Source organism: Perca fluviatilis, chromosome 15 (assembly GCF_010015445.1).
Source record: "Perca fluviatilis chromosome 15, GENO_Pfluv_1.0, whole genome shotgun sequence".
Lineage (NCBI taxonomy): Eukaryota > Metazoa > Chordata > Actinopteri > Perciformes > Percidae > Perca > Perca fluviatilis.
Window position 1 is genome coordinate 36326455 of NC_053126.1, and position 26269 is coordinate 36352723.

At 41.4% G+C, this 26269-nt stretch overlaps 1 protein-coding gene across 2 annotated transcripts; it reads left to right on the top strand.

The window, feature by feature from the left end:
• Nucleotides 1–5957: 5957 nt before the first annotated feature.
• LOC120574800 lies at nucleotides 5958–13741 on the top strand. Of its 2 annotated transcripts, none has more exons than XM_039825253.1 (2): nucleotides 5958–6052; nucleotides 10148–13741. In XM_039825253.1, exon 2 carries the CDS (start codon nucleotides 10217–10219, stop codon nucleotides 11183–11185), a length of 969 nt encoding a protein of 322 aa, XP_039681187.1. In that variant the 5' UTR covers nucleotides 5958–6052; nucleotides 10148–10216; the 3' UTR covers nucleotides 11186–13741. The 2 variants fall into 2 exon arrangements, with proteins under 2 accessions (XP_039681187.1, XP_039681186.1); XM_039825252.1 differs by having other exon boundaries at nucleotides 10163–13741.
• Nucleotides 13742–26269: the final 12528 nt, after the last annotated feature.

The following is a 26269-nucleotide window of genomic DNA, read 5'->3' on the forward strand; positions in this document are numbered from 1 at the left end:
AGAGTCTAAGTTTCCCTAGCAACAGAGTCAGAGCTGGTCCACCAAGATCTCTTCTGAAAATGAACGCTCTATTCTCTCCCTCAAGCTTTTATCCTATCCTCACAAGGGGGGGAGGGGGTGTCTTCTTGTTTCTTAGACAGAAACTGTTGTTATCTTACACAGACACACACACGTCAAGGTCGGGGTCTCTGTGTGGGGCAACTTCCTCTTCTGTTCTCGCGACCTTCAAACAATGCACCTCTATGCCATAAAATCATATTGCTTGCTCTTGAGGGAATTATTGGAATTGTTGGGTCTTTGTAAATTATAGAGTGTGGTCTAGACCTACGCTATCTGTAAAGTGTCTTCAGATAACTCTTTGATACTATAAATAAAATTGAATTGAATTGAATAATAATAATAATAATAATAATAATTGAAACTATTTTTAGGACTTAAGCATAACGTTCTGTGCATCAGAGGTCACCCAGAGTACTTTAAACCACTTCCTCAATGACTAGCACAGCTCTTTTGCAACGAGCACATACACACATTTGTTAATAAAATATTTCTACACAGGTTATGTTGGAGACCATCGAGACCAACCGGTGTAAAAGCACCGCCTACTGACCAATTAGTACTCGATTGATAACGGCGTCACCGTTCTTATAGAAGATCTGGTGGAGCTCGGTGCGCGGAGACTGCTCACACTCGCACCGACAACCCTGTTAACATTCCCTGCATTGCAAGATTTTGTGCCCAGGGGCCTCTGCATTCTAAATCCGTGCCTGCCTGATGGGTATTTTTATGAAAGATATAGATTTTCAACGGAGGGAATTACGTATCGGCATCTTGAGTCGTATGTTGTCAATGCGCACATCACTTTGAAATATGTTATATATATGTTATATATTTTTTATTTGCTCCCACGATTGCTTACCACTGCTAGGGTTGCAACTGAAATAAAAGGCTAAAGCAACGACAGTTTATAGAAAGCACAAGTGTAATTATGGTCAGATCTTGGTCCTGACTGATGGGGAAGCGATATTGATAAGAGTTGTGATTTACACATCTACAGTGTCAGCTATTTTTTAGCCAGCTTTCCTTCTTGTTTTAGGAAGCAGTGACTGTATTGTGTTTTGCCTGCAAAACCGTGTTTGTGTTCTTCATATTTATGTACAATTATAGTTTGCTCTTCTTATTTAAAGGTGTGATAGAATGATTATATAGGGTATTTTACACTGTTCCTTAAGGTCTCCTAATAGGGTATGTAACATTGGTTGGGCTAAAAATTGCCCAAATGTTATTTTATTAGGCCCTTAACTACCCTGTGAATATGGCTCTATTTGGAACAAGAGCTTTTCTTCCAAATATGGTATGCTCATGAATATTCAGAATGAGCTACGTGCTGATTGGTTTGAGCAAACTACATAGAAAGACATGGGAGACTCGACAGCAGGTCTCATATTTCAGACACTGCAAAGTTATACATTGTTTGTGGGGCTATTTCGTTATTAAAATCACTTCTGATTTGCTTTTTTGCGAGAAATCAACTATATAAAGCTGAAATATGGGCCGTTTTACAAAAATTGATGGCCAATTACAAATTTGGTAAGACTGTGCGTCGGAGTTCAGCGGCCGGTGCTGCCTGTGTTGCTGCCTCGCCGCCCGGCCTGCCTTCCTTCACAGACCCCGGCCTGCTATGAGGTCCTTGGAGCTCCGTCACGGCAGCCCACAGCTCTCCATATCCGCGCAAAGTCACTGTTTTTTCGCCTGTACCTCCCCTCTTCCTGCTAGCTAAATACCCGGTGTATGTGAGTGAGAGCGCGGTCAGCGAGCTTGTTATGCCAGCAATCTCTTACCACAGTTCCAGTTAATCTTTTAATGTGTGTAATTATAATGTGTTGAGTTATTTAAACAAACGCCGCTTGTCCGCGAGTCCCTTTGATAGAGCCTGCTGGATGTGACCCGTTTGTAGCTACAAATCACGGATAGTTAGCTTCATTTTCGGCCTAATTCCGAGTATATTTACAGTTTGAATTTCGTCACGCCACGTATACAACATCTAGCTACATGTCTTATAAAGCTAACAACGGTGTCCGATTTCAAATTAATGAATATTTGTGAAGATAAGGGCTTTCGTTATCTGCAATTGTCCCTTCAATCCTAGCTACCTGTGTAGCTACAAATCACGGATAGTTAGCTTCATTTTCGGTGTAATTCCGAGTATATTTACAGTTTGAATTTTGTCACGCCACGTATACATCTAACTAAATGTCTTATAAAGCTAACAATGGTGTCCGATTTCAAATTAATGAATATTTGTGAAGATTAGGGCTTTCGTTATCTGCAACTGTCCCTTCAATCCAAGCTACAAATCATGGATAGTTAGCTTCATTTTCGGTGTAATTCCGAGTATATTTACAGTTTGAATTTCGTCACGCCACGTATACATCTAACTAAATGTCTTATAAAGCTAACAACGGTGTCTGATTTCAAATGAATGAATATTTGTGAAGATTAGGGCTTTCGTTATCTGCAACTGTCCCTTCAATCCTAGCTACCTGTGTAGCTACAAGTCACGGATAGTTAGCTTCATTTTCGGCGTAATTCCAAGTATATTTACAGTTTGAATTTTGTCACGCCACGTATACAACGTCTAGCTAAAGGTCTTATAAAGCTAACAACGGTGTCCGATTTCAAGTTAATGAATATTTCTGAATTTCAGAAGCACTCTAAGAGGAGCTAGCTCTCATTGATAGAGCTACATCCAGCCACAGGCTCTATCAATGAGACTCAGGGACATGCATCGTTTATTTCCCCAATTGTTTGTTTAAATAACTCAACACATTATAATTACACACATTATAAGATAACTGGAACCTGTGGTAACAGATTGCTGGTGTAACAAGCTCGCTAACCGCGCTCTCACTCACATACACCGGGCATTTAGCTAACAGGAAGAGGGGAGCTGCAGGCCCTGGAGCTCTGTCAGAGCAGGGGCATTTGGTTGTCTATTAGCCCAAAAGACGGTGACTTTGCGCGGGTATGGAGTGCTGTGGGCTGCCAGTCGTGACGGAGTTCCAAGTACCTCATAGCAGACCGCGGTCTGTGAAGGAAGCAGGCCGGGCGGCGAGGCAGCAACACAGGCAGCACCCTAACCCTAACCCTACATTTTCGTAAAATGGCCCATATTTGAGCTTTACATAGTTGATTTCTCGCACAAAAAAGTTTCAGAAGTGAATTTTGTAATGGAATAGCAGAGATCTGTGTGACCTAGATTAAGAAGACTTCCTGATCTCAGGTAAGTTGTGTAGCCTATGTAAATGTTGGGGCGTGACCGTTATCTTAATACACCCATGGGCTGACAAAGGTTCCGGTTTTTGGGAGGTTGACGTCAACTTCCAGCTTTGTTGAGATTCGCCCGTTTTCAGCGGCAGTTTCAAAATATGAGATTTTCATAGTAAAGGGGTGTCAGTGGGACTTTGAGCTTCTATGTATGTCCTATTTACCCACCCAACTGTCGTTATTCAACTATAGTTTTGCATTCTATCACCCCTTTAAAATATGCGGCTCTGGTAGAGGTTTGTGATTGGTTGTGCTGTGCAAACCCCGCCTCTTTTATGTGTCTCTAGATTGGGAAACCCTGAGTTGACTGAACTAGTTGATAACCAGTGTCGTGATACAGCTTATGAGGGACCGCGGTTGTTAGGTTAGGTGAAGCCGGGTAACTCAAAGAACTCCAGGACATGTTGATCTGGATTCCTAGTACAGGCCTCTGATATAAAAAAAAGAACAAAACATTGCATAAAAGTTTTAATTTAAAATTTTGACCCAGGAAAAACAAAAAGTTGCATGGTCAACGGGAAGACAACACAGGGATTAAAAAGTTCCCTCAATAGTTTTACATCAGAGATGATTCTCTTTTATGAAGTGAAAGCAGCAGCTGATCCGTCAGGGTGAAATAAAAACACGTGAACCACAGAAAACAATGTCAGCCTTGGTTTTTATTAAAGAAGCTGAGACAGACTCAAAAACAACGTAACATGAGACACAGCCATCTTTTAACAGTAAACAAACCGGGAACTATATTCTCAGACAAAGTTGCTGCGAGCATATCACTCCGCCCAAGTAGTAGAGCTTCGCCTTCTGAGAATATAGTTCCTGGTTTGTTTAGGGTTAGAAGACGGCTGTGTCTCATGTTACGTTGTTTTTTGTACACGCTGTGATTCTAAAAATCACAACATGTAAATAGGAACATGTTGGCGTTATTTTGTCACTTATTCGAAGCAGTAGGATTACTGGAACTTTTCAGCTTTAGGGCCAAATTGTCTCTTTACACATTGCTCTAGGACAAGTTTGGGGATCACTATTTAAAAATATACCCCGACGCATGAAAGACAGGGAAGGGAACTTGGGACACTTGTCATTTGCCTCTCTGTGTATAATTGAAGACTTCCAAAAAGTGATCAACTTTTCAGCATTATTGGCCAAATTATCTTTTTACACAACACTCTAGGAGAAATGTGCAGGCTTTGTTCTGAACATTTCGATATCAAACACATGGGGATCAGTTATATACAAATACCTTAAAAGGTGAATCTAAGAAGATATGTAGGAATTGAGAAAATGCCCTTAGAGTTCAGAGTCTCTGTGCTCACCTGGTCCTGCAGGTCTTTGATGCAGACGTAGTACGCGGTCCCGTCGTTGGCCCTCAGGTTTAATCTTGTTCTCCACGAACTGTCTGATCTTCAGCTCCAGGTCAGTGTTGGCCCTCTCCAGGCTGTGCACCTTGTCCAGGTAGGACGCCAGGCGGTCGTTGAGGTTCCGCATGGCCACTTTCTTGTTGTCGGAGATGTCGGCGGCGTCAGACAGGTTGAAGGCGCCGCCAGCACTGCCAATATCACCACACAGCAGCAGCATTTAAGCATTTTTCCATGTGTTAGTTTCTTTCCTGGTGCAGCTGGTCAGAGGACTGCAGCATCACCATCACTCTGCTCAGTCATCACAACATCAGAAACTGGACCACATCTCTCTGCTACGGTAAAAACTTGACTGTCTACAGGTTTGAGATTCTGGGCCCTATTTTAACCATCTAAGGGCACGGCGTGAAGCGCCTGGGGCAGGTGCGTTTAAGACGTGTACGAATCCACTTTTGCTAGTTTAACGGCGGAAAAAAGGGTCTGTGCGCCGAGCGCATGGTTCAAAAGGGTTGTACTTAGTAGAATAGAATAGAAGTTGTGCTTTTTTATTAATGTGCCTATAGGTGGTGCACTAGTTCCATTCAGAGCCAACTGCCCCAAGATAGCAATATGCCCAGAATGCACCTGAACACACCTCCCTGTAAGACCAGCATGCCCATGGGTCTTAAACTAGCAAAGACACTTGTATCAGGCTTTGCGCTGCGCTGGGTGCAAGATGGGGCCCAACATGTTCAGTCACTGACTAGAATCCTCTTCAGCAGCTGATCTGAAGTCTGTAACCTGTTTGTAGTAGTGAAAGAAGAATGCAGAGCCTCAAGGAAGCAATAACCCACTTTAAAGATACTTCATTACAGGAACAGAACTGCATTTTAATCCTAGTTAATGCAAAGCTTCAATGAAAGTAAAAACGGTGTTCTAAGATCATTTGCACGTTCACTGTTTGTGTGTTGCAGCGTTACCCAGAAAACTACAAGCTCCATCTTTGATCTGATCCTGAAAACAAGAAGATGGGTGATGAGAGGAGAGCAGAATGGAGGAGAGGATGGAGAGGGAGACGGCAGAACTGGATTATTTCAGGAAGCGAATCAAAAACGGTCTTAATCTGAGAGTCAACACGACCATTGTGATGATGTACTACGAGAAGAGGAAAAGGGAGGCGGGCCTGTCTGCTGCAGACCATTTCTTTACTGGTGCAGTTGGTCGGGGCGCCCCCGCACCGCAGCATCACCATCACTGGGGGAAGGCGGGGCGGGGCTCACACAGACTGCAGCATCACCATCACTCTGCACTCTCACTCTCTGTCATCAGAATATCTCCAGCAGCGTGAACTGGAGCTGAGAGCACGTCTGGACCAATGTCTCTGAGCTGAGGTAAAAACTTTACTGTCTGAAATTTGGGGTGATTAGTCACTGATCTGTTGATCAAGAACAGCTGGAATAATCTTCTGCAGCTGATCTGTAGTCTGAAACATGTTTGATATGATAGCATGCCAACACACTGAGGCTAAAGCTAACAGACTTTATTGTCTTTTCATAGTTCATTTTTAATAATAAGCTATTGCACTGTTCTCTTCTGCACTACCACCACTGCACACAGTCTACCAGAGCACCTGATCATGGTCATTACATCACATAGTCAGTCCATACCAGACCTTTGGAATCAATTGTTAACTCTTTACATTTCTGTGAGTGATTTTTATGTATGTGAGATATATGTGTGTTTGTTGTGTTATGGTTGTCTAAGTTACTGGATGCCTAAAAAAAGAATCAATCTATCCACCCATCCATCCGGCCATCCATCTATCCATCCATCAGACTGAGGCTAAATCTAACAGGCCCCATGCCATGATATCATGTGTAACCAATGTGATCTCTGCGTTGTGTAATAATTGAAGACTCCACACTTGCTTCTCAATCTTGTCGGATTTATTCTGGTAAACAAAGAATTATATCCTGGTCAGCAACGTGGGACACATCGTACACACCCTGTAATTCACGGGCACACTCCTCGTGCACTGGCCCGCTAAGTCATGTACAATGGCATATATAATATCACAACACGACATTAAATTGGACAAATATGTAAACAAAACAATACGTACCTGGTAAACAAAGAATTATATCCAGGGGCCTGTTTCTAGGTCGAGTCAGGCTGAGGAGGAGAGACTAGGTCGAGTCAGGTTGAGGAGGAGAGACTAGGCCGAGTCAGGCTGAGGAGGAGAGACTAGGTCGAGTCAGGCTGAGGAGGAGAGACTAGGTCGAGTCAGGTTGAGGAGGAGAGACTAGGTCGAGTCAGGCTGAGGAGGAGAGACTAGGTCGAGTCAGGTTGAGGAGGAGAGACTAGGTCGAGTCAGGCTGAGGAGGAGAGACTAGGCCGAGTCAGGCTGAGGAGGAGAGACTAGGCCGAGCCAGGCTGAGGAGGAGAGACTAGGCCGAGCCAGGCTGAGGAGGAGAGACTAGGAGCTGAGGAGGAGAGACTAGGTCGAGCCAGGATGAACTAATTCAGATAGATGCGCGTCCACGGCTTTCCTCAAAAGACCGCGAGGTCGATAACAGATTTACTGATGCTAAAATGGAGAATACGCATTGTTCATACTTTATACAGAGTGAGTAGTAGCTTCTTATGGAAGTATGATATCATGAAATACATTATTTGTATAAAAAGAAAAGAAACACGGCCGCTGTAATGAAACAGCGAGAAAGCGTAGCAGACGATTGCGGATGGACTGAATGTGTAATTGTAGCCTAAATATATACATTAACTGACCACGGCTCTGAATTGAAACCGTCATAATCATACCATTCAAGGATTAGGCTACTAATCACTTGCACAAATTAACAGTTGTACTCTTTGCCTTAAAAGTAAGCAGAAGATAATGTTACTCAGGAAATTTACCATAAAGATCAATTTTCTACAACGCTAGAATATGATGCGTAAATATCTCTTTCACTCTGTTTCTCTCTCTCTCTCTCATGGGCTAAAATATAAATGTCCTAAGTCATATTAACTTCCACTGCTCACTTTTAATGCAAAGTGTACAACTGTTCGTTTTTGCCAATGATAGTGACTCATTGAATGGTTTCAGTTAAGAGCAGTAGTTCATAAATGTATATTTTTAGACTATCATTCAGTCTGTCAGCTATTGTCTGCCACGCTTTTTTCGCGTTTTGTTTTTAAATTTGATAGAGGACGAGTTTCCTTCTCTACATATTATATGCCTTGCTCCCTGTATATATGGACATAGAAAATAAAGACACTAAAGAAATTGGACTCTAAAATCTAGAAACTATGAAGATAATTAAGTGATAAATTCCATGCACACTGTAAACATGAATGGAACAGAGTATATTCATCTGTTATTCCCACCCAGCAAAATATAAGGTCAAAAACCATTTAGATGTCCTCTACCTGTTGTCATGAATGTACAGTAGCCTACATCACTAGATAGTTACTGGTCCAATGAACTAAGACTATAATTTGGGAGGATTGTACAATTAGGATATGTTCTTAAAATTGTACAATCCTCCCAAATTATAGTTCCAGTTTACTGGACAACACAAATTGTGTGCTAAGAATGCCAAATACAATGCAAATGGAAGCAGAATATGATACTTATTGTTAAAGAATAAAAAAATAAAATGAATCCAAAATAATTCAAGGTGCATTGGTCAACTATAGAAATGTAAAGCATTGTATGTATTGCCCTTAGTAACAGACTTCATTTAAAACACATTTGAAATTGTATCAGCCTTTTCTAATTATCTCAACAACTGCCATAATATATTAATTAAACTTCTAACAACAATATGAACATACAGCAATATAACAGTAATAATGTCACATGAATAATTATAAAAATAATGGTCACAACTTTAAATAATAACAGTACTTAAATGAACGGCAATATGCACCTGTTGTATTTTAATCCAGGCTGATAACAAAAGAGTAAAACCACTGCTGGGTGAGCAGAAAACGCTCCAGGATTAAATAAATCCTGGCTGTTAGCCTGGTCGGGAGCAGGCTAGCTGCACAGAATAAATCTCCATGGTGATTTATGTTCCTCTGCTTTCGTGAAACTGAGTCAAGGCTTAATTCATCCAGGATAACCAGGAAATCCCGGCTTAATCCCCTATCTTGGTTTTGTGAAACAGGCCCCGGGTCATCAACGTGGGACACAGCGTACACACCCAATCATTCTAATTACAGATGGACAAAAGCAAATTAGCGACCTAGCATGCTACGCTAACTAGCCGGCTAAGCTAACTAGCATGACCTCAGCACTTTCGGTACATTGCCCGAGATAAGCATTTCAAACAGTATACATAGCCATCGCTACATTCTACCGAAGTTTTTATACATCATCATATCCACATGGCATGTAAATTAAATATTATGAAAAGAAACAATTAAAATGTGCTTATGACTGGGTGCTATCCAACCTACGACGGGCACGTAAATCACGTACAAGGGCATATATCTACAGAGGAGACTCCCACTGACCAACCACAATACAGAATGTCAATAAAACCTCTTGGTATTGGATGATTAAACCCTGGCAGGTGGAATCACTAAATAACTCTGTTACACATGCTATCCATTTTAATGTTTAGTTTACATCCATATCATTTATTTTAATTACAGTTTCAATACTGAACCAACACAAACATGACTATATCAGGGGTGTTTCAGGCTTGTATATATATAATAGTTTCCTTCTTAGGCCATGATATCATGCTAACTAGAGAGTGACACAGGAATCAATTGTCCTCCTGAGCCCACGAAAATATTCCCGTCATATCCTGATCACGTCACTGCCCCCCCAAAAAAATCTTGTTCTTCAAAATCCAGAGAGAAAGACTCCCAAATCCCATCCCACTCCTGTTTCGTTCCCTATGTTGTCTAAAGTTATCAGACTCTGTGTGTGTGTGTGTGTGTGTGTGTGTGTGTGTGTGTGTGTGTGTGTAGCGATGGCTCCAGAGAGAGCGAGAGCAGCTCCTCTGCTGCACTGATGTTGTGTGATTGCAGCGCTGCAGAGCAGAGCCGTTTGTCTCTCCTTGCTGGTTGCGTTAGGGTTAGGTTAGGTAGTGACATGTTTCCAGACTCCCGCGTTGAAATAGACTCCCGTACCGCAGGACTCACGCGGGAATCACGTGACATGCGGGAGTCCTGAAAAACTGTCACCCTCTAAAGCTAACACACTGAGGCTAAAGCTAACAGACCGGAACATTGATGCTTGTAGCAACACGGATTGTTGTTTATATGTCACACGAACTTAAACAGGACAAACACACACCACCAGACAGACCACTGGAGATAGTTTAAACACTCAAAATGATTCAGCTAGCCGACAGGTCACCCGCTAGCATGTTCGGACATTGCATTTCATTGTAAGCATAGCAAGGCAGCTAGGCTACATAGCCAGGATACCAGAGCATTTATGAGCTAACATTTTCACTGAATGTCAGTTTTGTGTGTTGCAGCATTACACAGAGAACAACAACCTCCATCTTTGATCTGATCCTGAAAACAAGAAGATGGGTGATTGGCAGAGCCGTCTGCTGGAGGAAGGGAGGGAGGCGCATAGGAAAGATTTGGAAGATTTTGTGTTTCTAATCAAAAACGACGGAAAGGCTCCAGATCTGAGCGTCAACAAGAGCATTGTGATGTTCACAGGTCTGTCATCTTCAGACAATCTGAGACAACACTACGAGAAGAGGAAAATGGAGGTGGGCGGCTCCGTTAATGACTTAATCAAACTGCATGCTGCAGACTGGATCAAAAACCTGGCGGATAAACTGGCCAGCATGGAGTCAGCTCCTGCACTGGCGGGCCTCGGAGCGCTGGCCATCGCTGTCCTCATCGACTTGGCTTCCTCGAGTCCACCTGAGGAAAGCACGAAGGACGCTCTGCGGAGCGTGTTTGCAGAGGAGAAGGCCTCCGAGGTCTGGGATCAGATCGACGAGTGCCTGAAGAGATGCGTGATGCACATCAACAACGACCACGAACTGGTGACTGACATCAGACGGATCGAGGTCCAGCTGAGCGCCGCCCTCACCAAGCTGAGGAACTCCATGGTGAGGGACGGCCACATGTCGTCTCAGGCTCTGAAGGCCTGGGTGAACGGGGCAGCCTTCCATGTCCAGATGCTGATTCACCTGGTGAGACTCGGAGGGACTCAAACCTGCGACCCTGTGGAGAGACTCCTCTCGACTTACCTGAGAGACCTGGACACGCTGTTCATCAAGCACAGGGAAATGATCGAGGGGAAGTGCAGAGTGAATGAGGTTACAAGTACTGATGTGCCATTGAGTTACACATATCTGGTGGATGATAATTTAAAGGCACACTATATGATTTATAATTATGCCTGCTTTAAAGAATACTTTGAGGCTTATTATGATAACAGATACCACGTGCAGACGAGTGACATCAAGCGTTACTTCAGCGGTGTAAGAGAGAACCTGCAGACGCTGGTTAATCAGAAAGGAAACTTTAACGTCTAAACATCCAGAAAATAATAATAATAATAATAATAATAATAATAATAATAATAATAATAATAATAATAATAATAATAATAATATTCTGACATTATAACTGTTGAGTTTAGGGATGCACCGAATATTCGGCCACCGAAAATTTTCGGCCGAAATGTTGTGATGACGCAAACAGAAACCGCGACCTTCATGTGTGACAGTACCCGATCCGTTCCACCTGCATGCGCTGTGGTACAAGGATTTATGACACTACCCGATCTGTTCCCACGCTAGCCTCCAGCTAAGTCCACAGGTAACCTAGGTGATCTTCCAAATAGGAGGTAGAACGGTGAAAAACCTGTGACTTCACCTCGAGTGCTGTTGTATGCATAGATGAGTTTGGGCAGTGACTCTCGCCAATCTGACTTCTGCCTCTCAGTAAGCGTTCTCAGCATTTGCAGTATTGTGCTGTTTAGTTTTAGTCTCCACCTGCCCGTTGCCTTGGGGATGGTATGGTGTTGTTCTCGACCCCATCACCCCACAGTTTTTCTTCAGCTGTGCAAACAACTGGTTTTCAAAGTCCCCTCCCTGGTCATGATGAATTCTCAGGGGGAACCCAAACTTCAGCACATAATAATTAAATATCTCAAGAGTTTTGGCAGACTTCGATGTGGTGGGATAGGCCTGTGCAAAACATGTGTAATGGTCTACTATTACCAATATGTATTCATATCCACCTTTACACTTGTCTAGCTGCAAGAAGTCTATGGATACCAGCTCAAATGGTAACAACTATGGATACCAGCTCAAGTGGTAACAACTGGTGTGAGTGGAGCTGTTGTTTCTCGACATGGCTTTTTCTGTTTAATACAGGTACAGCTTTGGGTGACATAGTGGATTATCTCTCTTTGCATGTGTGGCCAGAAAAAGTGATGTTGTGCGGTCCACACCTTGATGTCCCATTTCGTTGTGCAGCTGTCTCAAAACTGTTGATTTTTTCAACTTGTTGGATTGGTGTTTTTTCCATTCTTTTCAGCAGGAGCATCGCTCGACTGGACTGAGTGGGTGGTAACAGGCTTCTGTTGTCCTGACATTCTTTTCTTGTTCTGTCTCATAGGCACATGCTGCCCAGCCAGCAATGACATGTGGGGCCCAGATGAGGGCTTCATGGGCGGCAAATGTGGGCCCCATCATGGGCTTGCACCCGGGATCCACATTGGGGCAAGTCGTGGAAGCCCAGACATACTAAAAGTGGGACCTGTAAGGGTCTTATGTGGGTCCTAACTGGGTAATTCATGTCAAACCCATTTGGGCCCCACCTGCCTAAAGGGCGTTTAAAATGGGCTTGCACCCGGGATCCAGCCGTGGATGCCCAGATGGGTTTTAAGTGGGACCTGTAAGGGTCTTATGTGAGTCCTAACTGGGTAATTCATGACAGACCCATTTGGGCCCCACCTGCCCAAAGGGGTTTAAAGTTGGTTTGCACCCACGATCCAACCGTGAATGCCCCTATGGGCTTAAAGTGGGCTCTGTAAGGATCTTATGTGGGTCCTAACTGGGCAATTCATGCAACGCCTATCTAAGCCCAACCATGCCAAATGATTCAAGGAAGCAATCTAAGAAAAACGAAGAATGAATATAAATCCAAGATAAATAAAAGACACTTGACGCTTGGAACTGCAAGAAATATATTGTTAAATTGAACAAAATTGATCTAAAAATACATAATACAAAATTGTTACATCGAACAACAAACAATCTTTAAATAACAATTTAAAAATATATTTATAAAAAATCTGAAAAAAAACACCTCTCCAAAAAATACATTAATACAAAATACACTCATGGCATCTGAAGGAACTGTAAGGTGATGGGAATGGTTCAGGTGGAGTGAAGGTGTGGTGAGCAAACAGTCTCGGTCAGAAGACAGGTGGTATGGAGTGAGGAATGAAACAGGGAGAAGGCAGGGTTCAATGCAGCACCAGTGCTATTTTATTATTTATCATTCAGAGTGACGTGGATTCATTGCAGTTACGGTGTGCTGCAGAAAGGGATAACATAAACATTATACAATTAATGATAGTGGTCAATTAACACATATTGCAAACAAACAAATGCACAGGCTTTCAGATAGTACAAGAAACAATATATCCACATTGCTTATGGCACATGGCTGGCAAACAATGGCATTCAGTTAGCAGTGCACATGGTAGCATAGCAAAGACACAGTAATTCATGGCATAAAACAAACAAATGATAACTTGATTCACGTTAACTCCTGAAGACTCACACAGGTTGCATTGGAGTGCCGGCAGAGTGAGCAAAGAATGAGCCAAAGGGTTCACAATCAATTTATAGGCAACAGGTGAGGTGGGCGTGGTCAGGCAGCAGATAGCAAAAGCCTCCTTGAAAAAGTGGAACGGAGTTGAAAGGGGATGGGATGGCAAGAGTCTTTTCAGCGTCTGTGTGCTGGACTCTCCTTTTTCTCTTTGGGCTCTTGCAGCCCTCTCCCCTCCCAACACAGTCTCACTCCCTACTCGTCAAATGTATGACGCATGGTCAAGGACCCTGGCGTCAAGTTTCAACGAAATAGGGGTACCCTTAACGTCATTTTTCGACGAGGGTATTTTTAGCCCAATAACCGCTGTTTTAATCAACATTATTCACGAGATATTATCATGGTTTATATGTATTTCTTTTAATGTTATTATTTCGGTCTATTTCGGCCAGGGAAGCTGGGTTGCTTTTTTGTTGATTTATATTTTTTAAACTATAACGCCAAATCTATCAACATCTATTTAGATGTTATCGTGGTATTCATTTCTTTACTTTAATAATATTATTTCGGTCTTATTACCGGTGAAATATTACAGTATATGCTGTAATACAGAAGATTACGATATGATCCGAGCTGGACGCATTCAAAGCCGATAGGCCTATCCCCTAATGCAATGAGGCCATTCATTTCAAAGAATCGGGCAGCGATCAGCGGGTCTTTAACGCCAGGATCGCTTCAATATACATATATACAGTCAGTGATTGTATTACCAGCAACAACACGTTGCTCAGTTTTGTTCCAGTAAGTTATGAACCATAATAACGTTTAAACGAATCCGCGGAAAACTCCGGAAGTGACGTAGTACGTCCCGCTCAGCGGATACGAAGATACAAATATATAATATTCGTAATATTGATGTTTTTTTCTAATGTTGTATTTGAGGAGTTAAACAATAAAGATAGTTATAATAATAAAATACAGTTTTATGTATTTGTCTAGGTTTAAACGAATCCGCGGAAGTGACGTGGAAATTCCACATCTCGTCTGTGAAAGAATGTTCCACGTTGTACGTGAGAATTTACACACTAAAATACTAATAATGAAAAAATTGTGTTTTATATTTAGCACTTTGATTTGCCTTATATATATTATATAAAAAACCTACAGTTGAGTGTTTAGAAATACAGCCTAATGGCTTGTTTGACTAATTTGCATTTGTTTTGAATTGTACTGTTGTGAAAAACAATAAACTATATACAAAGAGAAGCATTTTTTATTTTATTTTCCATGCATAGTTATTTAAAAACGCAATTTTCTAATTTTGCAGTTGATTAATATTAATAGCAAAGACTAAAGGGGAAAAACATGAGTATATTTATGTGTGGGACTTAGTTTGATTTAAAATCACACTGCATTATTAGTTGTTTTAAATAAATTACTTTTTTGAAATATCAATTTATTTTAGACCTAACATATTAATTATTATATTCAAAAGATGATCCTCAAATCAATCACCGTGGTTACAGCTTGTAGCCATCCTAACCTTTGTAGCCTTTACTGAGACTACCTTTTCAAAATTAAGAAGGGACTAGTTTTAGGAAGCATTTTCAGGAAATTAAAAGGATAAGCAGATTGTTGCCAAGGTTTTTGTTCACAGGGTAAGATGTATATAGCTTTGTTTGGGTATGTATACATATACAACATGTGTTTTGGCATTTTTGGCACACTTCTACCTCAGCCCTACTGCACAAAGGCAAAACTCACACATCTCATTCAACCATTTCACAAGCTGAGAAAAGGGTCATGACATGGGTCAGAGCAGTGGTTCCCACCTTTCTTCCTTGGTGCCCCCTACTCATGTCTAAGAAAAGCTGAACCCCCCCCTTTGAAACTGAAGTTGAGGTAACTCTCGAGATAGAGCTGGGTCAGAGGATATCAGAGGTCATAAATAATGAACCAATCCATCGGCTCTGCTCCTATAGGCCCAATGGTGTTCATATGGACAACATGCACCTTTGGCTGGAAGGCCCGTGTTGAAAGTGTGTCTTATCATTTAGAGCAGACACTCACGGTGAATCAGATGGTTTATGTATACAAGGCTGCATTACAGAGCATATTAATATGACTGTCATGAAGGTTGTGTAGAGGAATAGAAACCAGTCTCTCCAGGCAAGCACACAGAATATGGTCTGCTCTATCTTTATTCTCCATTCCAAGAATGAGCTCTTATCCTCTGGCAGAAGATATGGGTGAACTTAACATTTCTAATCTATAGGCCTAATTTGGACCTACCTCAATTAAAACTTTAAATAATGTTGCTTGAGATTGAGGGTGTGCAATAGCTTCATGATATGAAGCATGGTTGTGTTGCTCTTGTCACTGTTTGTGAAAGATGAGCAATAGATTGTTGCTGTGTGATGTGCTTCAGTCTAGCCTATATCCCTTTGTTCATGTTGTTTTTTATTGTAAGTATGTCAGCTGTATGATAAAACAATATGTCAAGTGTTATTTGTGAAGCATTTGAACTCAAGGCAAATATCCCTCTGGGGATAATAAAGTATCTCCTGCTAAGTGGTCTCCATGATGTGTAAAAATTAAAACGTTGTCGTAGGACTATAGCAAACACATCGTTGGAAAGGTCTCAACCTGGAGAGTAACATATGTCAGTATGAAGAGGATACATTACTCCTGCTTTGAAATATTGACCTCTGAACCTTGAACCCAGTCCATGAATGAAGGCCTGTCATTTAGCAACAGAAGGTGCTACACACATAGGACCAGCTGTTCTAGAAAGCTCTGGACCTCAGCTGTCAGGTAGATATGGTCACCAAATTGTACCTACTGTAAGCACTGTCAAATATGGTAATAAGCTATTTTCACCTATTTAACGATTTTATTTTTAAAATCTGATGACACGAGTGTGTTCTCCATCCCAAAAAACCCCCAGAGTGCATCCAAAATTATACACTGCCAACTTCTACTTATGAGAAATATACCAATATACTTTAAAACTACAACTCCCATAAGAAACGCCACAGAAGCTGTTACAAAGCTTGAGCACTTGTAGTTCTTCCGGGGTGGGTGGGGGGACTCGTTCGGCTCCGGTTTCTGTCTGTCCGCCGTGAGATGGCTTGATTCCATTTCAGACTGAGGCCGCCCGCCGGCCGGCCGAGCACACAATATATGAGACAAATACATGAAACTGTATTTTATTATTATAACTATCTTTATTGTTTAACTCCTCAAATACAACGTTAGAAAAAAAACATCAATATTACGAATATTATATATTTGTATCTTCGTATCCGCTGAGCGGGACGTACTACGTCACTTCCGGACTTTTCCGTGGATTCGTTTAAACGTTATTATGGTTCATAACTTACTGGAACAAAACTGAGCAACGTGTTGTTGCTGGTAATACAATCACTGACTGTATATATGTATATTGAAGCGATCCTGGCGTTAAAGACCCGCTGATCGCTGCCAGATTCTTTGAAATGAATGGCCGCATTGCATTAGGGGATAGGCCTAATGCATCCAGCTCGGATCATATCGTAATCTTCTGTATTACAGCATATAGCCTAGGCCTACTGTAATATTTCACCGGTAATAAGACCGAAATAATATTATTAAAGTAAAGAAATGAATACCACGATAACATCTAAATAAATGTTGATAGATTTGGCATTATAGTTTAAAAAATATAAATCAACAAAAAAGCAACCCAGCTTTCCTGGCCGAAATAGACCGAAATAATAACATTAAAAGAAATACATATAAACCATGATAATATCTCGTGAATAATGTTGATTAAAACAGCGGTTATTGGGCTAAAAATACCAATAACTGTCCCAGATTTCGAGTTAAGGGGCGGGGGGCGTGTTTTTTTCTTTCGTCGATATCCGACGGTGAAGGCCTAACATGAATGTCTATCTGACGGAAACCCTCGTCGAAAAATGACGTTAAGGGTACCCCTATTTCGTTGAAACTTGACGCCAGGGTCCTTGACCATGCGTCATACATTTGACGAGTAGGGAGTGAGACTGTGTTGCCCCTCCACGGTCACGTGCGCCGGTTAACCACTTCAACAGCGCCATTTCCACTTCACATTTAGAGTCATTGCATTACTCTTCAGTGCACCTAAAAACAGAGGAGCATAAGTCAATTTAGCAAGGTTCTTTTTTGCTCCAACAAGTGCATGTTCTGCTCTTTCAATGGGTTGTCTCAGTCAGTTTTTTAGCGCTAACAGTCACGGAGATATTCAAGCAGTTTAGCACTGTGATGGCCACAGCCGTGGCCACACAGCCATCTTAAAGGCGGTAACCTCATACACTCACATTTATCTTAGTTCATGCCGTTTTCCTTAAGATTGGTTTCTATATCTTTTCAGACACATTATATATTTTGTTGTAAACATTTATTTAGTTTTAAATAACTTACAGGGCACTGGATTTGGTTTACATATATACTTTATTAGTTTTGGATTGGTTTTCTAATATAACTGTTTTCTTTGAGCTTACCAGTGTTGCGGATTCCACACCCTGGAGTGAGGCATGCAGGCTGCAGGGACAAAGGGGTGGCGTCTGGAACTACAGCAGCTTTATAGGGGTGGTGGCTAAATTGGACTCTACCACTACTTGTTATGTCAGGGGGGAGTTAGCTTTATTTGTCCTCAAGATATTTGAGTTTTGATTTGTATTGTCTTTAGTACATTTATTCAGTTAATGTTAATTAAGATTACATTTCTTTTGGAGTAAGTGTTTAGTTGTTTTCTTTTGTTATTTGTAATTTACATATTAGTGTTATTGTTAGTCTCCCCCTGGGTGTCAAACCTGGTCTGATCACCCAGTATATAAGTCCCCTTTGTTTCTTGTATAGGTCAGTTGTATTTTTGAGTTTGTTATGTTCAGAGCTTGAGTTCAGTTTAGTTTGTTTGTTTGACCTCTTTTAAGGGCCCAAACTTTATCTTTATTTGTTGTCAGAATTTTTTGTGGGTAAAATAAAAAAACCTTTTTTGAAATCTCCTTGCGACTTCTCATGCCTAACTGCTTGGTCCCTGACAAGCACCATGGATTTGGTTTTCTAGTTTGTGCTCACCTTTCTTTGAAAAGAAGTCAGTTACCAATTGTTTCCCCTCATTCTGTTTTCTCTCCTCCTCCTGTCTTTCCTTTCTTTTTGGTAGCATGATTTGGCTTTCTTTGAGAAGACATTTCTACAGCAGAAGTTTGCGCTCCACCAGACGCTCAACTGAACTGGCTAACGTAATGCATGCAGGTGGACTAAACCATTTGGCACATTAGCAAGGGGTGAGACCTTTTTGTATACAAAATAGTCAGTCAATCAACCAAATTATTCTGCCAATACACTAACTTTACATTTCATCTGATATGCATTATGAAATGTTATTAGGAAATAAAGATATCCAGGTAAAATAAAATATATTCCAGACTTTTCAAGGGCCCTCTCTCCCCTTGGGCCCTGGTAATCAGTATTGGTTTTACCCCCGGTCCGATGCCCCTGGTGTCTGTGCTGCTGCTCGTCTTTATCCAGAGAGAGCGAACACTAAGCGATGCACAGGTCTGCTTCAGAGCTCCGTCTATCGTGATATATTAATTATTGTCCAACCTCTCCCGCTGTTTTTCCTTTTGGTTAGATTCTACATCAGATTAAACAGCACAAACCAAAAATACAGACCAAAAAAAAAATCTGCAGTGTTATTTTTCTGGCAAAATAATATTTCAACTTACCTCAATTTGTGAATGTCTGATAGAAGTTCTCCTTGAAGTCACAGCTAGCAGCAGTGCTTTCCGAATGGACTGCTAACGTTTTGAGCGCGAAACAAGGCCTTTGCATACAGGCCCCTTATAGATGTCCTAAGAACTGCCTGACCAAATAACAATTAAATACAGTAACATTCGTAAATTGAGAGAATTAACAAACATTAACTGCTCCGCTGGCTTCATTCTGAATGAGCCTAATTAGGTGTTGTGTGCATAACAGGCGGAAAGAGTACAGAAAATCTGTACTCAAGTACAAGTACTGTTACATTGCTAAAATATTACTCTGTTACAAGAAAAAGTACTGGTGTTAGAGAAATACTCAAGTAAAAGTACAATTTGTAAAAAAAAAAACTACTCAGAGTATTAGTTACTTTTAACCACCGTCACTTCTCCAGACTAGGGCTGTATGTGTGTTTTCCTTTACCAAAAGTTAAAATGCCAACAATCTATTAATCATTAATAATTGATTAGATACAAAACAAGTGTTTTTCCCTCATTTTTTTCTCAAACAGATCTACTGTACCTTTTACAGCCAACACATCAGTCATTGTTGGTGTATGAGCTACACCTTGATAGAAACACATGCTACTCCTTGGTCCAAGGACATCTGACACAGAAGTGGAAGACAGATTGATGATGAGGCCTCCTGCAAGTCCTTTTCTAACAAATATTGAATTACAATTTCCTAAGAGGTAATAAATGCATCATATTCATGTCCATAAAGGGACTAGCTGTCTGTGAGCTATTTGGCCTCATCTTCAAAAATGAAGTACCGTAAAACTTCGAATAGGATCCCAGAGTTTTATTTGATCAAATAGACCATTGGGACAGGCATCTATGGGATGTGGATAACCGTATGGGGTTATTTGTAGGGATGCTTGACATTGATTTTGTACCGATATCCGATATACCAATATTGTCCAATGCTTAATTTCCGATACCGATATTAGCCGATACAGATACCGCAACATATAATCGTTTATAGGCTTACTGTTCCTTGACTCCCTTGATACTGGGGATTTTAATGTTTTGAAGGACTAGCCAGCAACCGGTAGGCTAACTGGGGTGCGGTGCTTACTACCCCTTCGAGAGAAGATGCCAACTGAACATTTCTTTGACTGAGGTAAACTGAAAACAAATAGCCACACAAGAACAAAAATTCAACTCATTCCACTCATTGGGGCTTAGATCTGCCCTGCTCAAGAATTTATTTACTCTACAAACCCTGTGTGTATGCTGGTTGGCCAACAACCTACACCCAAATTTTGTCTGCATTCGCTTTGAGAGGAAACAAGCTTTCCAATAAGGTATAAAATGACATACTTTAGTCATTTTAAACCATTTCAAAAACCGATACCGATATTTACCGATATTGAATTTTAAAGCCAATATCGGACGATGATATTGAGCATAGTTATTTGTCTAAATATGTGTTTCTGCCCCAAGGGACAGGCGTCTGGGACTGGGCTATTATTTGAATTGTTACGGTAGGCCTGCAACCTTTCTGAGAGTCCACTAATCAGCATAATTCAACATAGCGTAAACTTTAACCTATTTTGATGTTTTTTACATTTTTGGGAAGTTACATTTTTCATTTTCTGCACGACTACCAAAAATGACTGATGGATTGTTTTGGCAAAAGATCTACATGTATGCAATGTTTGTTCTTTGGTGACTAGCGTGACTTGAAATGTATTGAGTTACAATTACTCAATCTCAACATGCTTGATTAGCCTAAATGTAGAGTTACTACAAGTTAATAAAAATTGTACAGTAAGTAATTACATAACTCAATAGGCCTACATAGTTACTTTGTGCCTCTGCCATGCAGGACCCATATATGCGTTCCCAGATCAAACCCATGCCCACTTGGCCCATGAATATGCTATGCAGGACCCATATATGCGTTCCCAGATCAAACCCATGCCCACTTGGCCCATAAACATTCTATGCAGGACCCATATATGCGTTCCCAGATCAAACCCATGCCCATTTGGTCCATGAATATGCTATGCAGGACCCATATATGTGTTCCCAGATCAAACCCATGCCCACTTGGCCCATAAATATTCTATGCAGGACCCATATATACGTTCCCAGATCAAACCCATGCCCATTTGGTCCATGAATATGCTATGCAGGACCCATATATGCGTTCCCAGATCAAACCCATGCCCACTTGGCCCATAAACATTCTATGCAGGACCCATATATGCGTTCCCAGATCAAACCCATGCCCATTTGGTCCATGAATATGCTATGCAGGACCCATATATGCGTTCCCAGATCAAACCCATGCCCACTTGGCCCATGAATATGCTATGCAGGACCCATATATGTGTTCCCAGATCAAACCCATGCCCACTTGGCCCATAAATATTCTATGCAGGACCCATATATACGTTCCCAGATCAAACCCATGCCCATTTGGTCCATGAATATGCTATGCAGGACCCATATATGCGTTCCCAGATCAAACCCATGCCCACTTGGCCCATAAACATTCTATGCAGGACCCATATATACGTTCCCAGATCAAACCCATGCCCACTTGGCCCATAAATATTCTATGCAGGACCCATATATGTGTTCTCAGTTCAAACCCATGCCCAGTTGGCCCATGCCTGTCCCTTATGAGGCCCATGTAATCAGCTCATATGGGCTTCCTATGTGGGACTCATACTACAAAACCTACATGGGACCCGCTGATTTCACCCAGCCAAAGCCCATGCCCACACAGATACCATGGAACCCCTACTTAACCCATCTGGGCCCCACATGTCATTGCTGGCTGGGTAAATACTCAGTCTCAAAAGTCAGAATTAGTTTCATTTGTTTGTATTCACAATAGATGATTTTTGCAATTATTAATTTTGACATAATTGACCAGATATTGATTTTACAATCCAATTAAATCAGTGTATGGATCTTTCCCGTGCTGCCAGAAATCTCTTCCTGTTCGTTTTACGGAGTGGAAAAACAGCTTGGAGTCCTCCGCGGTCCTGGCCTCCTTCTCTCTAAAAATATTTTTATTTCGAGGTATAGAGGCAGGCTGATCGTTGATCCCCTGGTTTGCAAGACACCAGGTCCACGGAGTCCTCCGTGCCGCTGTTCGCAACCGTCCTGCTCTCGACAACGCCAATCTGTGATGGAAATTTCTTCGCAGCAGCAGAGTTTAGTAAATATCAATGATAAAATGAAAAACCAATAGAGACTGATTGAGAATTAAACCAAAAGTTGGTCTTTGAGCATTTATTATATTTTGCAAAATATGAGAATACAGATTCAAAGGTACATGCAGTACAACTGAATGAGCATTTCTAAAGAAATCTAAACATCCCATCATCATATAGTCAAAAACCCCTCTCAAGCCACCTCTCTAACTTTATCTTCTAGCCTGGTCAGAGTTGAAAATAGGTCATCAACAGAAGTCAACCCATCCTTACCTTCCCCTCTGCCTCTGTTCCCAACATTAACCCAAACAATAGTTTATCTCAGGAGGCAGAAGGAGACATGGTTTTGTGGCCTTTTCTACTTTGTCTGCTAAAAAGTTAAACAAATGAGAGGCTAGTGTCTCTCCAAAATAAAGCTTCTAGGCTAAGAGTTCATGGCTGCAGCTGTCCCTCTCTAGTCTTTAAGAGTCTAACAGGACAGAACAGCATTGAATGGAGGTTTAAAACAATCTTTAAGCAAATGGTTAAAATCATTAATCAATAATGGTTAAAATAAAATTTGCCACCACAATAGACCTAAGGAACTCAATGATCTGCGCCCTGTTGCCCTTACATCCACAGTTATGAAATGTTTTGAAAAAATAATTTTAAAAGAACTTCTCCATAAGCTCTCACCTCTTTTAGACCAAAATCAATTTGCTTATTGTGCAGAGAGAGGTGTTGAGGATGCGCTGCTATTTTTGATTAACAGCATTCATGAGCACCTTGAGCATGCTAAGAGCCTGGTCAAGATTGTGTTCATTGACTTTAGCAGCGCTTTTAATACAATCCAACCCCACCTGTTGGTGGAAAAATTGGTGCATTTGGGAGTAAATCCACAATTGATTATTTGGATCTATAACTTCTTGACGGATCGCAGTCAGCAAGTTAGATTTAATTCATGTATATCATCCTTAAAAACTATAAACACAGGGGCACCACAAGGGTGCATTCTGTCGCCTATTTTATACACATTGTACACCAATAATTGTCAAGCCTCCTCTTCAGCTTACACTTATTTTAAATATGCTGACGATACAGCATTGGTCGGTTTTTTAAAATCCGACATTTCTTCCATGAATGAATTCCAGAGGGAATTACAGGGTTTCACTCAGTGGTGTTCCGATAATTTTCTTGAAATAAGTGTGAAGAAAACAAAAGAGATGGTCATAGATTTGAGCAAAAACAGAATTATAGTCCCCCCTTCAAAAATTAATGGTGAACTAGTAGAGAGAGTCTCAACCTACAAATATTTGGGAGTTGAAATTGACTCTAAATTAATTTTTAATGACTGTGCATTGAATAAAACTAAGAAAATGCACCAGCGGATGTTTTTCCTTAGGAAACTAAATACTTTTAGACTAGATAGACACATCCTTGTAATGTTTTATTAAAGTATTCTCCAGAGTGTTCTGTCTTTTGGCCTTATCTGCGTGTTTGGTAACATGCATGTTAAGGACCAAAAAAGACTGCAGCGTATGATCAAGATGGCCAGTGGGATCATAGGACTTGATCAGGTATCAGCAACTCAGCTGTACAATGAGCTTATCCTAAAAAAGACCGACCAAATCCTTAATGACCCCACTCACCCTCTTCATCATAAATTTATGAGAAGTAATAGGTCAACTGGTAGAATTTTACAACAGAGAATTAAAACGGAAAGGTACAATAAATCATTTGTGCCTACAGCGATCAGACTGTATAATGACCAAGCACATCGTAAGTACTTGGATCCTGCACTGGCACTTTAACTGGATGGTAGATCAAATTTTCCTTTTTTGACAACCACTCCTAGTTACTTTTATATATATATACTGTATTAGCTACCTTAATGTTTCGTAAACGTTAGATGTCGGATTGTCTTTGTCATTTCTGTAGTATTGCTTATTCTTTGTATTGTGATTGTTGACTTCTGTTATTGTTGTTCCCATTGTACTGTCATTTTTTGTTATATACATGTTTATTGGTTTGTCTGTGGTGTCTATATGTTTAGAGAATATGTTGTGACAAGAGTGCAAAATGAACGACCACATGAATTTCCCCTTGTGGGATAATAAAGTTTACCTTGACAATCTCCCTGCTTGGATTCCTGTGAGGGTTGTTTTGGACACGCTACACTCTGTCCACGCCCGCTGCAGTCCTGTCTCCCCCACCTGCGCAGCTACTGTCCCTGGCTGCTTTGTTTGTCCTGTGACGATCATTAAAAGACTGCCTAAACGTTTTCCTCCGTGTCCGTGTTGTGATACTCTGTGTTCTGGGTCATAGCCACAGCCATAACAATATATGTGTTCCCTGATCAAACCCATGCCCACTTGGCCCAGAAACATTCTATGCAGGACCCATATATGCGTTCCCAGATCAAACCCATGCCCACTTGGCCCAGAAACATTCTATGCAGGACCCATATATGCGTTCCCAGATCAAACCCATGCCCACTTGGCCCATAAATATGCTATGCAGGACCCATATATGCGTTCCCAGTTCAAACCCATGCCCACTTGGCCCATAAATATGCTATGCAGGACCCATATATGTGTTCTCAGTTCAAACCCATGCCCAATTGGCCCATGTCTGTCCCTTATGGGGCCCATGTAATCAGCTCATATGGGCTTCCTATGTGGGACTCATACTACAAAACCTACATGGGACCCGCTGATTTCACCCAGCCAAAGCCCATGCCCACACAGATACCATGGAACCCCTACTTAACCCATCTGGGCCCCACATGTCATTGCTGGCTGGGTGTGTTCATTCTCTCAAGCAACAGTTCATCAGAAATGTCCACTTGTTCCAAATAAGGCTGATGATCCCGCCTGATGTTGTCATTCTGGAGGCAAGTTAACACAGTGTGAAGAAACATTTTTTGCACCAGGGTCATATTGGAGAACTGACTCATCTTCCAGCAAAGCGAACAAAATATTTTGTCTCAGGTCAAAGGTGCGAATAAGGAAACTCTGTGGGGTTTCTTTGAGGCCCTGCACCTCTGAGGTCAGCTGCTTATAAAGTTCGGTCACACTTTTTTCTTGAAAATGTAGTATACGCCTCAATGTGGGTAAGGGTAAGCTGGCTTTGCCCTCTAAATAACTTCGAAGTTGCATACCAGGGGATATCGCTCTGATCACTGCATCTACAATCTCAAGTTCAGGGAACCACTTGCTTAAGCCATGTTCAATTTGTCGTGCTAGGCTTGAAAAAGTCAGCTTGTCTTTCTGACCGGGCTCACCAATTTGGCCAGCGATTTTAAAGTCTTTGTGCCATGGGTGAGGAGCAGGACTGTTAACTGCTCTCGGTGGTGGCTGGCTGGAGGGGGCGATGCTTTTCATTTCTCTTTTATCCTGCTTTTCATTCTGGTTCTGTTTCTGTGTGCTTGCCAATTGAAGCTGCAAGGCCTCAATTTCCCTCAATAGTCTGTCCTCCTCTTCATTCTGTTTTTTCTGTTGCTCGTCTACTTGTTTTAGTGTGTCCCCGCTTTACAAGCTACTTGGAGCTCAGAAAGTTTGTCTTGGAGATGGAGTAATTCAGACATGCCTTTATCCTCAAGCTCTTCAAGCTCTGTTCTCTGTATGTGGTTCGAAATTAGTGTGATGAGAGCAGTTCGGCCCTTGTCCTCAATGATGTCACATATCTCCACCAAACTTTCTCTGGGCAGCAGACACAACCCTCTTATTACTTCAAGCTGTTACTTCTCTAACTCGTCGTCTCCATCTTTCCAGCAGAGCGTGGGTACTAGCAGTGATGTGGTATCTTTCACTCTTTGGGTAGTAGTAGTAGTAGCTCTCCTGGTATGTAGAAATACCTCAGATCACATACAAGCTGCCCCTGAGACGGTCGGAATCCCACT